The 13,433-nt window shown below is 45.2% G+C and overlaps 1 protein-coding gene across 3 annotated transcripts in view; it reads right to left on the bottom strand.

The window, feature by feature from the left end:
* Positions 1-11,914, bottom strand: part of PTCHD4 (patched domain containing 4) — an 84,833-nt gene extending 72,919 nt beyond the window's left edge. The window contains exons 1-2 of one of the 3 annotated variants that reach the window (XM_086461634.1): positions 11,904-11,914; positions 10,941-11,490 (exon numbers count right to left, since the gene is read on the bottom strand). In XM_086461634.1, the coding sequence (XP_086317760.1) occupies positions 10,941-11,489 (549 nt within the window). In that variant the 5' untranslated portion in view covers position 11,490; positions 11,904-11,914. Of the gene's footprint in view, positions 1-10,940; positions 11,541-11,903 lie in introns of those variants that run through there. The other 2 variants (XM_086461632.1, XM_086461633.1) reach the window with 2 other exon arrangements.
* Positions 11,915-13,433: the final 1,519 nt, after the last annotated feature.

The raw sequence follows: 13,433 nt of genomic DNA, 5'->3' as shown, positions 1-13,433 counted from the left end.
AACTGAGTTTTAAGAGTGCCTGCTAGGAGAATTTTTCCCTGGCACAACTAGAATATAATTAATGAATGGCAAAATTCAACGGGGACAAAATGGAGCCAATTTGTGACATTAGGGGTATAAGGATATTCTAATCTGCAGTGCTGGGGATCAATCAGATGATGCACTACATGGCAAAACATTCTTAGGTTTGGCCCATCCAAAATCCACACAGTCAGCATGAAAGTTCAGAAGACTGACTTCATTCTAGAAAGGTAACTCAGAGATCAAGGCAAAGCAGCAATTTGTCAAGGCTTCACTGATTATTTAACACATCATCTACAGCCTCCAAAGCACCATTCAAACTCAACATACGGAGCTGTCTTTGTCCTGCAGAACTTGATCTGCAAGATGGTGAACGATGAAGGACAACAGCGAGTAGATAAATGTCTATACTTGCAAAGTGGTGTCAGAGTCAGAAGTAAAACTGAGTGTCCTTTCTGTGGAGGTCGCAAAATCCCAACTTTAACATCAACTTTGTCTTTGACCTTGGCCATGACATATAAGCACTGCATCTTCAATTTGACATTTGCAAAATGCAGCTAACAGGAATCTGTTCCAAGGGAGTACTCTAGATTGCCCTTTGGGGACCAGAATGCAACCAAAACTCTTTAGAACACTGTGTTATTTTGTGTTTGGGTTTCTAACTGCTCCGGTTCTGTCTGTGTAAACTCTCTGACTCAGCTGCTGCTGACATGTGCTCCTTGTTTAATATTATTTGTGAATTTTATTCCTGTGCAATTCAATTCCACTTCCCGATAATTAATAGAGATGCTAGATGAGACCAGACCTAACAGAAATTCTCCAGATACCCTCCAAGATACCTTCCATAAACTTGTTACATTATCATTTATCATGATTCTTCACTTACAGTCTTTCAGCCAGTTTCCAACCCACATGACTGATTTCCCATCCAAGCCAATCTGAATTAATTTTTCTATTAGGGTTTCCTCATAATCCTGCACAGACCAGGGAATGGGCTAGACTGACCTTATAAACCTTTTATGTCTTTGACCTCTTGATGTTACACGGAAGAGGCATGAGATTGCTCATAAAACTCCAACAGCCCTCTGACTGAATTTCTCCAGCAACACTACAGCATTCCTTTATGATTGAAAAATCAATGTAAGGGAGAGAAGGATCTGAGTCGCAGTAGAATATGAATTCTTAAATACGTGGTCCTGCACCAAAATCGCCATCCCACACCCTAAACTGTTCCTTCATAAAACAGCATCTGAAATGTTGTCCTTTCTGTGCACTTTATCTCCATTAAAGAAGCTATAGGAAAAACCCCGTTCAAATGGTTTAAGGGTGCACTTGAGCTCCTTTGAGTTTCGTTCTGGACTATTCTCTATCCCGGTTACCTTTTATTTAGCTGCTCTAAAGGAAGTGAGAAAATGTCCTAGTCTCCTTATTTTTCTGTCATTTTTGCACCTTCAAAGAATAATTGGGTTTTCCACAAGAAATGTATCAGATTCATTCCTAAAGGAGCTTCAGATCTGTTCAGATCTGTTAAGCAGTGACAAATGACCTGTTTGAACTTTCCTTTTGAGGTGAATATTTTGATGGAAAGACCACTGAACATATGCAATTACAATAGTTGGCATTTATATAACACAAATTTCCCTTCAAGCATGTCTTCCTCTTTCTCTCGCCTCCAAGATCTTATACTAGAGGCAAGAAGATGGTAAAAGTTGTAAGGGTACAAAGTTTACTGGTTTAGGAGAAAAAATTACCTTTTCTTTAAAATTAAATTATTTTCAAAAACAAAACATCAAATACTTTATGAGAGCAGGGGAGCTCTTAAGCTTGACAAGCTTGTGAAATTTATTTTGGGGTATATACCTAAAGCCTAATACTTATGCTAATCTTGAAGCCTGGGGAAAGAAAGGCTTGGAGAGACATTTGTAAATATTCAGAAATGTTCATGTTGCTTTGCTAGTGTATGAACTTTCTGTGCAATTTACAATGATAAATCTGTTGAGCGTTAACTGGGTGACCAGTGGTTTTTACGTGCAGATGGAAAATCAGTTATGGACAGGAAAATAAATGTTAGTTAACAAAGAAACACCCCTGGTAGAGCATTTACTACCTTCCACCCACTCCTGAAGAGAAGTCTATGTGGTGTCGTCTCTTTTAGAGGATGTTTTGTACTTATCTGTGAACAAAACTTCACTCAGTAGGACAGGACTCAAGAACATGAGCAAACCGAAGGGTGGATTATAAGGAGACAAATGCACATGAACGCTTCCATGTTGCACCTACTCAGCACTAGATTTGTTAATGTATTTTGTTAATGAATCAAAATTTACTCTAAGAAACCATCCTGTAAAATGGTTAGGAAAAGGGTAATTTATATTTAAGTCACAGGTCCTGTCAAACAAGAGATTGTGTTGCATAATGAAGTACCGCTAACAGCATCTTTCTTCTTAATGAACTGCAAATTGTTTTACAAACTAAACCTGCTTGGAAAACTGGAAGCGAGGTTCACTTGGCCCATCAACACAGTGTCTTGGTCCCCAGTGAAAAATGGCATTATCAAGAGCGAGAGCACCCTGTTGGGGGATACATTCATGTACATGGGGACTGGGCTGTGTCCTCAGCCACACAGGGATCCTCACAGGCAGAGCAGGTGGGGCGACTCCATTTCTCTGCAATTTTCAAACTAGAGTGACCTCTCCTTCCCCAAAGTTTGAACATGAGAAAACAGTTGCTTCAAAAGTAACTTTTTTTTTCTCCTTTATTTTGTAATCTAAAGTATAAAGTGAGAGCAAAATATTTTGGAAATAATTTTGAAAGAATACTTTGAAAGAACCATTTCAACACAGAAAAATGGAAAAGTTTTGTTAGGAGAATGTCAAAATGAAACTATGGGACCCTGCCCTTCTTTTTTCTTCCTCCAAGACAAAATTAAGAGCAAAGGTAGACATTGATTCACAGATGCTTTTGATTTTAAGAGGACTGTAACTTCTGGTAGAAAAAGATTCAGCTGAAATTTTATAGGCTGGCCCTAGATGCAGCACAGGTAACGCATGATTTTGCACAGAAGCAGCAAAATGCTCCATGGCCGCTTCTGAATCGTAGCACCCTTTATGAAGCTGTTGACACATGCGCAAAAATACATCACATATGTGGTAAGAATAACACCTTCCCATCAGACTGACAACACTTGTGTAATGCTGTCCGACACCTTGCGGAGCCGCTGCTGGGCGTGCAGAACTGGCATCGTGCAGGAATTACCCACCGATGTGTGAGCACGGTTAAGGAGGCAAAAAAAATCAGAAAAATTTCTCCACCATACCAGAGCTGTCCACCAACAAATTATTCCCAGTTTGCCCTTGAGTCAGTTCCACAGTAATTCTTTTCAGCTAGAAATCCTCCTGCTGCCACCAGGTCACACTTGCTAGTTTTATCAAAGATCTTCAAGCACTTCACCCAAAGCTCCTGCTCCCAAATGGCCTAACTAGTGTAAAACGGAGGCTAATTCACACCCAGTGAGTCCAGGGCTAGGGCAACGACATGTGCCAATACATGTGACCATCTCTGAAATGCTCAGGAGCTCTGTCACTGCTCTCTCCCTTTGTAGGAGCTTCACAGCCCCAGTGCCAAGAACTTCCTTTACTATCTATTTGCCACATGAGCATCTTGCACTTTGGTAGTTAGGAAAACAAAGAACAGGACTAATACAGTGAGAAACAGGGGTATAAAAGACTTTATATCTTGCTCTTTCTGCCTCCCATTGTCTTCCTCTCTCTTCCATCACACGCAGCACCTGCTTTCCCACATTGTTGAAGGCTTTGTTTCATCTGTATTTAAAGCTGCTTTTCAGTTCAAGTCCCAGCCATGCACAGCATGTGTCAGTGTTTGCACTAGGAGTGTGCAATGGATGTGGGGTCTGCATAAATGAAAAGCTTTTTGCAGAAATGCAAGATCATAATTTTAATAACTCAATTCCCTCCTCTTGGAAAACCAGCCAGCAGGTTTTTTTCACCATGACTTCTGTAATAGCAACTGTGCAGAGCTCTGCATAGGGATCTTTTATTTCTTAATGGCTGAAAAGGTTTAATACAAGTTTGTTATTAGACTACTATTTTCAAAATGTCTAGCACAACCTCATCTACATAATTGTTTACTAAGAAAGATATGTATGCAATATACATACCCACATATACATAAAGGATGTTAAATAATTTAAGAACTTTTTTTATATATATTTATTAATCTAAATTTCTCCTTACAAATTTCCTCCCGCTTCTACCACAGAACAGTTAGTAATTAATTGGTTTAAGGAGCTCCTCTCTCCTCTCCTCTCCTCTCCTCTCCTCTCCTCTCCTCTCCTCTCCTCTCCTCTCCTCTCCTCTCCTCTCCTCTCCTCTCCTCTCCTCTCCTCTCCTCTCCTCTCCTCTCCTCTCCTCTCCTCTCCTCTCCTCTCCTCTCCTCTCCTCTCCTCTCCTCTCCTCTCCTCTCCTCTCCTCTCCATAAAAGAATATTTCTCTGGCTGGGAAGATGACACGTCTTCTTCACTAAAGCTCATCGATTGTATTCTATTGCCTTGCTAGCATGGCAGTATCTGAATTTGTTTGAACTCTTGTTACAGATAGCAAGAATACCCACCTGTTGTAAATACAGAGCGAGAAGTTCAGAGCCCTCCAACAGCTCACACAACCGATACAGTAAGGGGTTCCAAAGACATTTTGGAAAGGCATAAGGATGGATGAGAGTATAAGATGTAGTGTCAGTGTAGAATCACTGCCAATCATTAACTAAATATTGAGTAAAGGAAATAAAACTATTATTTCTGTCCATGAAGGAGTAGCTATTGTAGGAAGATGGTAAAGTGTTACTGGATTTTCTACCTTTGGCAATTAGTTGCTTTCCACCCCAGATTCGCAGCAATGAGCAGTCGTTACTAACTAAAGGGGTTTGCAATTGCACTTTCCTTTTCTTTCTACCCAAATAACCTTCTAACTGCTTATTATTATTCACACCATGGCAAGGTCTCCAGAAGGCCTGGCACTGCATAAAAGGCCATGTCCCCTGGCAAGTGCTGACGAAACTAAAAAGTGGAATGGTTGTGAGGAAAAGACATGAAACAGCTGACCAAGGTCATCCGAGAGGTCAATGGACAATATTTTCTTTGTAGTCTTTGATATGGCCAGCGCTCTCAACTGCTAGACGGGAAGGAATGAGTCCCACACCCAAGGAACCTGCTGCCTACAGCCGTGGTGGGGTCATGGTGGAATTTACCCCAAAGGCTCATAAGGAAAGTTAAGCTCATAACTGAAAGAATGGCAATGCAAAAAGAGCACCCTAAACCCCATCCTTGCTTTGATAAGTTTCTGCTGTATTTTTGCTGTTTGTTTACATTGGCATAGCTCGTCCTGGTACAGGTTAACCTGGTTTTGTGTCTCTGGTGCGGTCAGGGTTCATAGTCTGGCCTTTCTTTTAGCAAGAGAGTTGTCTTAGCCTTGGTCTATCAGAACTAAGAAAGAGACCTTTCCTAATGTACTAAGGAAAGGAAGGAGTGGAGATTTTTCCTAAAAATGTAAGGAAACACTTCATTTATTGCCCACATGATGCAGGCAGGCCCTCTCATCATGTCCTCAAGAGCTGACAGCTGCAGGGACATCTCCCAGCAAGGGCACAGCTAACCCACCACAGACACCAGCTCTGCCAGCCCCTCCAAGGGAGGAGGGTGAAGAGCTCTTCCTAGTCCTGCTGGACAGTACAGAAACACATTTGGAAGAGCAAGAAGGTCTTTTAAAATGTTTTTTTCAAAATAAGTTTCCCAACCTGTGAGCCAGCAGAGGCTACTTGCCTTCAAACATCTTCTGCTTGCTTTCATGCTACTGAGCAGCTAATCCAAGCTCAGCCTGCCCAATCCCATCTTGATCTGAGAGGCTGAGATGAAAACTACCTGCAGCCTCCAGCCTTCCTCTTCTGGTCTTCTCCCTCCTCATGTTTTATTATTTTGCTTTGACTTAGCAGCTTTTGCCAGCCAAGGAGCACTTCACAGGATACTGAGCCACAGGCTTGGGTTGGGATGGGTGGTATTACAAACGATTACAGAGCCCCACTGCCTCCAAGGAAGCATCTGGTCCTTGGAGTCAGAGAAATTTTACACTTGAACCAACTTTACTAAAGGAATAATCAGTTTGTGGATATTATTGATATACAGATGCCTGCTCTGATGTAGGTGGGCTCTGGTTTTACATCTTCTCTGTCCCGTGGAGATGGCCTATGCCTCTGAGTCATATAAGGAGGGATAAATCTTAAAGCAGTAGGAAATGTTCCACAAATGCAAATGGAGCAAGAGTCATTTAAAAGTATAGCTGTTAGTGTGAGCAAAATTGAGAATCTGGCCAGTAGCAAATCTGCAATTACATGTTTCAAGATGCTAAGTGAATGCAAGCAACTTAAGCAATAAAGGATTCAATATCCAGCTGACGTGTTTTATCACAAATGTGGTAATAGAGATGTTTGGTTTATTGGCTGTTGTTTAGCCTAGTGTTCATAAACGACTGATACTTAATTAATTGAAAGTGGTATTACAGAAACCAATCTGCTTACAAAGGCTCCTTTTAACTAGCAGTTGTCATAGTCGTTCTGCTCTCAGAGAAGTAAATTCTAAGTTATTATCTCTTCTCAGAAACATAGCTAATAAACGTGAAAAGAAACTGTAAAGGAGAAATACCTGAAAAAATGCTTTTATGCCTTTTTTCTTTTTTTTCCCCTCTGGGTAAGGACTGTGTTCACAAATAATTTTCATTCTTTGTAGTGATTTTTTTCTTTTTTCCTGGTAAAGGCAGAAAATTTGCTGGGGTTATTGGCAAATCAGGGTCAAAATCCCATCTCCTTCCTCATATCTGATAGTAAACAAGAAGTAATCCCCATGGAATCACTAATTCTATCTGGACCAATAAATAAAATGTGCCTCAGGCCATATTCTCTCCCTGAAGGCAGAGGTACAACATATCCAAGCAGGTACATGCTGTTATCACCAGAACGGGATAGATATACCCACCAGGAACAGATCCTTTCCCATAATATCTCCCAAGTCATACCCTGGCAAGCACTGTCCTGGAAGTCTGAATTGACAAAAATGATGCTGGGTTTTGTCAAAACTTGTGATTTAACAGATTGGTGACTGATGATCAGTGCTCAGTGTAGACTTCCCCAGTCTTCTTCTATCCAGACCCCAAGCAGAGGAATGTCGGGTTTTTGTCCCGAACTGGGCAAAGCATGAGCAATCTTGTTCCAGGACGTATCTCAAAAGTCTTCATTAAGACTTCATACATCCAGCTTTGTTTTCCTGCTCAGCCACAGTCTATCTGCATGACCTTGGGCAAGTCACTCTTCTGGCTGGACTGCAGACTGCAGCGTAGCGTAGCAATAACCGCGAACAGTGGTCCCTGAAGCAATGGGAGCAGGCATTTTCCTACAGCCTGGTTCACCTGCCCTTTCAGAAGAGTGAACTAGCCTACTATGACCTCTGTGTTGCTACAGTAGATTTTAAACCCATCTCAGATGTTTGAAACCACACTGCAGTCTGCACTCTGGATGTAAGTGCGATCTCTGTGCTCCACCTCGGGCGAGTGGAGAGACCAAGACTTACCAACTTACAGAGGGGCAGTGAAGACAGATTTATTCAAGGCTATAACCTCTTCCAACACTACAGCAAATAACGATTAAACAATTATTACCCTCTAGCACCAGATTTTCTTAGGAAAAGCCAAGTAGTTTCATTAGATTTTGCAGCTCACTAACAGCTGTATCAAAACCGGAGCAGTTTGCTGAAATCTGCTTGTACAGCTCCTACAAAGTTCCTGTGAAAGACCTGGCAAAAACTCACCCACAGCTAGCCTTCAGCCAGCCTCACCTGAGAGAACTGAACCAATCTGGACTCCAGCAGGAGATGAGGAGAGGGGCAAAGTGAGAGCTGCTCACAAGGCTTGAGGGAAAGAAAAAAACCTACAAGATATTTTTGCAGCTCCCGGATGGAGCAGGAGAGGGATTGGAACAGCTCAATATTGTCATTGTGGTTCCCAAACCAGTACAGGTTGATGCCTGACCCATGTCAGCTGCAGACTAAACACATCTGGGACACCTTCATCATTTGTAAACCCACCGTGTTGTTCTTAGAAGAATTTATTAAATCTGAAGCCATTATTAAAAGAACAAGACAGAGCAAAATCTACCAGTATTAACCAAGCAATGTGTTCTTTGAGAAAGTGAGGCAACCCAGAAGATCCTGGTGGATCCTTATGGTGCAGGAAAGTTTAGCTGAGAAATCTCCCAAGGACATGGACTCGTGAGTGTGATGAACACTGGTCCACACTGAATAAGGGCAGGCAGACTCGTCCCTCTTGTTTGCATTCCCATGAGGTCTAGCCACAACTGCTCCTTCGTGTCGTGACTTAAGGAAAAAGAAATAAAAAACCTCATAGCTATAGCCACAGGGGTTGTTTCCTTTTACTGAACATCCAGAGACTGACCTACCCTGGTGGGTGCAGCATTTGAGATATTTCTGGTTAAACACACCTAGACACCCCAAAACAAGCAACACAGACCTGGGTTTCTACAGCCTTTGCTCAGAGGTGCAGAGAGAGGGAGGTCAGTAAATAGACTGGGAGACTGGACTAAGATTTTGGCCATGGGTTGAAACAGAGCAAGAGACATTTGCCCACAACTTCCTAACCCTTGGTAGATGGGACACAGAGATGACAGAGATGACCTAGTGAATTAATCTATACAAACTAGTAATGTATTCTCAGCAGCTGGAGCCAAAGAGACCAGAGGAGGTGAATCTCTGAGGACACACCACAGCTGAAGGCCAGCCCAGGTTCAGGGCTGACCTCAGTCCCACAACAGAGTCCTTAACGCACCAGAAAAAGAAAAACGGTGGCAAAGTGTGTTTCTCAGTGACAGCCGGAACTCTCCCTACCCGCAGAAATGGGTTGTAATCAGCTTTTCTCTAAAGTGCAGTCACAGATTTTGGCAGCTTTAACTCCCTTCACTGAGAATTGGGTAGAAAGCTGCCTTCTCTGTCCAACTTTAAACCTCGTTACTTAAGTGCATTTATTCCTTCATCCGGAAGATGATACTTGGGGTTTGGATGTGCAGGGCTGGTATTCAGCAGTGCTCAGAATCAGACATCTATGTTTCGGGAAAACCTTTCTCTGTGTGTGAATTATCTACCGATCACTTATTCTAATAAATCTCTAATCCAGACCAGGTTATTTTTTCTTTTGCTTTTATCTTTAAAAAAGGAGTAGCTGTAGGCACTCTCCTAGTAAAAAAAACATTGCAAGTAACTGCATCCTAGTTTTGCAAAGCTCAATTAAGGTTTCTCTACACAAGAAATGGACTGAGAGAGTAGGAAGACTATTTCTGTACAAAGCTGGTTTATAATTATGTTAGTGCAGATTATCAGTGTCCTCCACTGAACTAGCTTAATCTTGACTATAGAAATAAGCAAAATGTAAATAAAGCACTTTAATTCTGCAATAGCAGGATTGTCTTCACAGCAAACTAACAGATAAAATTTGTTCAGGGATATTTAACCCAGAATAACTCATGTTTCTGAGCACTCCTTGCACTCAGGACTTTCCAGCAGCAGCAAGGACACCTTTTCGTTTCCACACACTCGACTCAAACAGCCACAACTCTGTGCAAAGCAATTGCTAACATTTAGAACAACAGGACCAAATCCCAGCTGTCCCACTTGGCCCTTTTACTGAAGCAAAAAGCCCAATAAAATCAATCTATGTTTCTGCTTCAGATTTTGGGACAGGGACTGGCTTCCCTTTTTTTCCTGGGAAATGAACAATAAGAAACACGCAATAACTTCAGGATCTGGCCAGTAATTACCAGAGCACTACCTCCCTCATCCCCGAGGATGTCTTTGAAAAGAGGAGGACAGGTAACCCCAAAGACCCTCTCTGGTTTACAAGAAGGACCATATTCTTTTCCTTATGACCTAAGCCATGAGTAACTAGTGTGCTAGGGAGTTTGTTGCACTCTGTTAAATAAATCCTGCCTCTGGTGCAATGCCTAGGGGCACATGCAGATATACTGTAATTTGCAGAAACTTCTTTCAGCAGCCACCTGCAAAGTTTGTGCCTTATTTGCTCCTCATGGCAGGTTAGTCCTGGTGAATTGGATTGCTCCAGATGAGGGGGAAAGCAGACGGTTGCTTGTGTGCCAGGGAAATCTTCCTAAGATCATTTGTTCATTCTTTTAATTGCAAGGACTGAAACTTCTTTCACCTTTTACCTTGTTTCGCCTTGGCTGGAAGCCTCTAGCTGATGGGATCTGTCCCAAAGCTCCAGCCCATCCATCAGCGGTTATTTTCACACTGAGAGAAAAAAGCCCACCTCCTTTCCCCTTCTTTGCATGCAGGTAAAGAAAAAGAAGGCAGGACACCTGAAATCGCTGCTGGCCCAAACCTCCTGCTGCTCCTATGGCACTCGCAGAAGCAGGGAGATACAGGAGCTCACTGTGCATTTGAGGAAAGCCTTTTCTGGCCATATTAATAATAAATTACCCCATGGAAAAGGTGGAAAAGGTGATAGTGAAATGCCAGCTCTCAGTCCCCACCGGCCTCCTGTCCCTTTTCCCCAATGTATTAACCCTTCAAGGCACTGCAAGGTCTCCCGGTCCCGAGGCTGTTCTCCACTCCCTGCTTCTCCTGGTTCGCTAGCTACAGTCCCCCCCACCCTCCCTCCTCGTACAGAACAATAGCAAGGCACCGATTTCAGCTGCTTCCCGAGGAAAGCCCAGATCACACACATTTAGATATATATATAGAGAGAGAGAGATATGATTATATTTCTTTTTGCTGTTTAGGACAAGAAATGAAGTGCTGCCTCTTTAATTGGCAAAAGCATGCAGTAAGAGCATACCTTTAATTTAGTGTTGGGATAGCTCACTTGCACCCTGGCTGTTGTCTTATTGGAGAGGGCAGCCTGCCTCAGATCCTCTAGCACTGAAATAATATCATCCAGCACGCATTTCTTATCCTGATTTCTCAACACACACAGATGGGAAAAAGTATAATTATAGCCTTTGTAGTTCACCTTCATTTCCAGCACGGCTCGGTGGATCTGCAGGATCACATCAGCCTGATGCAAAATATTGCCTCCGGGTTTGGAGAGGAGAATCACCCTGCCATACCTTCCCGGGGTGTGCAAGTCCGAATACAGCTGGCTTTTGGATTGATCGAGGGAGAAAAGGCTGCTGGCTAAGCTCCTCTCGATCTTGGCCAGGCTGTGGCTGGGGGCTACCAGGCTCTCCAGGTCAGTGTCAGGCTGGAAGCGGTTGAGCAGGCTGAAGCCGAAGATGATGGTCAGGACTGCGGGCACAGTGAGGAAAAACACCGGATGCCTGCTCACGAATAAGCCCAGCTTGTAGAAAAACGACTGGAGCCCTCTGTGTATCACCTGCCGCAGCATCCTCCACCAGATCCAGCCTGCAGATGCTCCTGGCCGTCTTAGAAAGCACATGTGACATGTGTAGCTCCTTACCCCTTCCTGCCAGTTTCCCTTTCTCTCTCCCTCTCTCTCTACTACTCCTTTAAAAGACTGCAGCAAGTTGCAGCAAGACAGCCAAATATTGATCAATGGGGTGTGTGTGCGCGCGTGTGTGTGTGTGTGTGCGGGTGTGTGTGCCGGGGGTGGAAGGGACCGGGCAGAGGAGGGAGGAGGGGGGTCCAGCTTTTTTTTTCTCTTTCTCTTTTATTTCTTTCCCCCCCCCCCCCCCCATCTCTCCTCCCTCCCCCTCCAGCCAACTAGCATCGCCCCCCCCCCCCCCCCCCCCGGTGCCCCCCTTTCGCCGGCGAGGCTCAGGCGTTGCACCGGGAGCGCTGCCGGCTCTGCAGTGCCCGCTCCGCGCTGCTCCGCGCTGCTCCGCGCTGCTCCGCGGCGGGCACCGCTTCTCCGGGGCGGTGCAGCCACCTCAGCCAGCGAGCCCCCCCCCCCCCACGGCCCCCCTCGCCGCCCTCCCCAGCTGCAAAGCACCGCTGCTCGCTTTTCTCCCTCCACCCCCTCCACACACACACACGGGAAATTCGCCGGGGCGGGAGGATGATGCTGCATTTTAACGTCCCCCGACCCCACCGTGCCCCCTCCCCATCGCCTCTCGCCCCTGCTCCCCGCCGGCTGCCGGGGCCGGGAGAGCTTTGCCCGGGGACTTTGCGAAGCGCTTTCCCAGAGCAGCCGCCGCCGCCGCTCTCCGCTCTCCATCCCCGGGTCCCACCGCTGCTGCATCCCCCCCCCCCGCCCCGCCGCACCCCCAGCCCTGCCCCAGCCGCTCTGTGGCTCTTGCGGGAGGGGGACGACGACGACGACACGACACAGCCACTAGTACAGGCAAAGCTCCCAACCCAAATCGCCACATCTGCCCTTTCCCCCGTTTGCAGCCCGAGGTCGCCCAGGCGGAGCTGCCCCGTGCTCCTACGAGGGGGAGAGTGACTCTGGGGAGGGCTCGGGGTAAGGGGGGGAAGAGGGAGCGAGCTGCTTCCCCCTGCTGCCCGAGAGCCTGGCACCTCTCCCCCCCGCCCCCGGCCATCAGCTCCCTGAGCAGTGACCCAAGAGAGGCAGGACGGGGCTCCTGACACCCTCCAGCTGAAAAAAAAAGACGTTTTCCAAGCTAAGACACCAGTAGACCATTACATAAGAGGAGGAAAATTCTGCAGCTCCCTGGACCAAAGGAGAGCAGCAGAAGAATGTATGCATTTGCAGCAGAAGAGCTGCCCACCAACTCTCCAGGCAGCAAGCTCTGCTCCTCCAGGAGCTTCAGCCAGGACCGCTTGGGACAGCAGATCCAGCTCTAGCAGACCTGGCAGCCCCTTGCAGGCAGGGCAGGAGAAAAGGCAGGCTTGCTTTGCAGGACCTTTATACTTAACTCATAAGTCTAAATCGCAGAAATGTAATTAAAAAACAAAACCTGAAAAATGCAGATCTCTGCTCAGTGTCTGCCCCTCCACCAAATTACTGCTGTATTTTAGCTAGTTTTGTCAAGCAGAAATTGATTTATTTTGGGATGGGACCAAGGACGTTGTGCAAAGCCTGAGAACAAAGTTCTTCCATAATAAACCCATACTGAAATGGAGGGAGAGTGGAAACTGGGGAGCTCAAAACTGTCAATTAGCAGATTCTGCCCGATCCAGGACTAGACAAACAGCGGGCTGTGCTCAGCTTGAAGTACTTCCCAGTGTTTTGGAGAAAACCAGCATATTCAGCAATCCCTTTCATGCTGACACTCCTACACACACACTTCTGTGTGGTTGAGCAGGACATACAAAGAAGAAGCCCATCTTTGAAGGATTTGGAGGGCTTGTGCTAGGTTACAGAGACTGACTCAGATTGGGAGCCTGAGGTCCTGCAGAAGTATGGAAA

This window comes from Leptosomus discolor, chromosome 2, assembly GCF_034619465.1.
Source record: "Leptosomus discolor isolate bLepDis1 chromosome 2, bLepDis1.hap2, whole genome shotgun sequence".
In the NCBI taxonomy this organism is placed as follows: Eukaryota; Metazoa; Chordata; class Aves; order Leptosomiformes; family Leptosomidae; genus Leptosomus; species Leptosomus discolor.
Note: the sequence above shows the minus strand (reverse complement) of the source record. Positions and strands in the feature narration are given on the sequence as shown.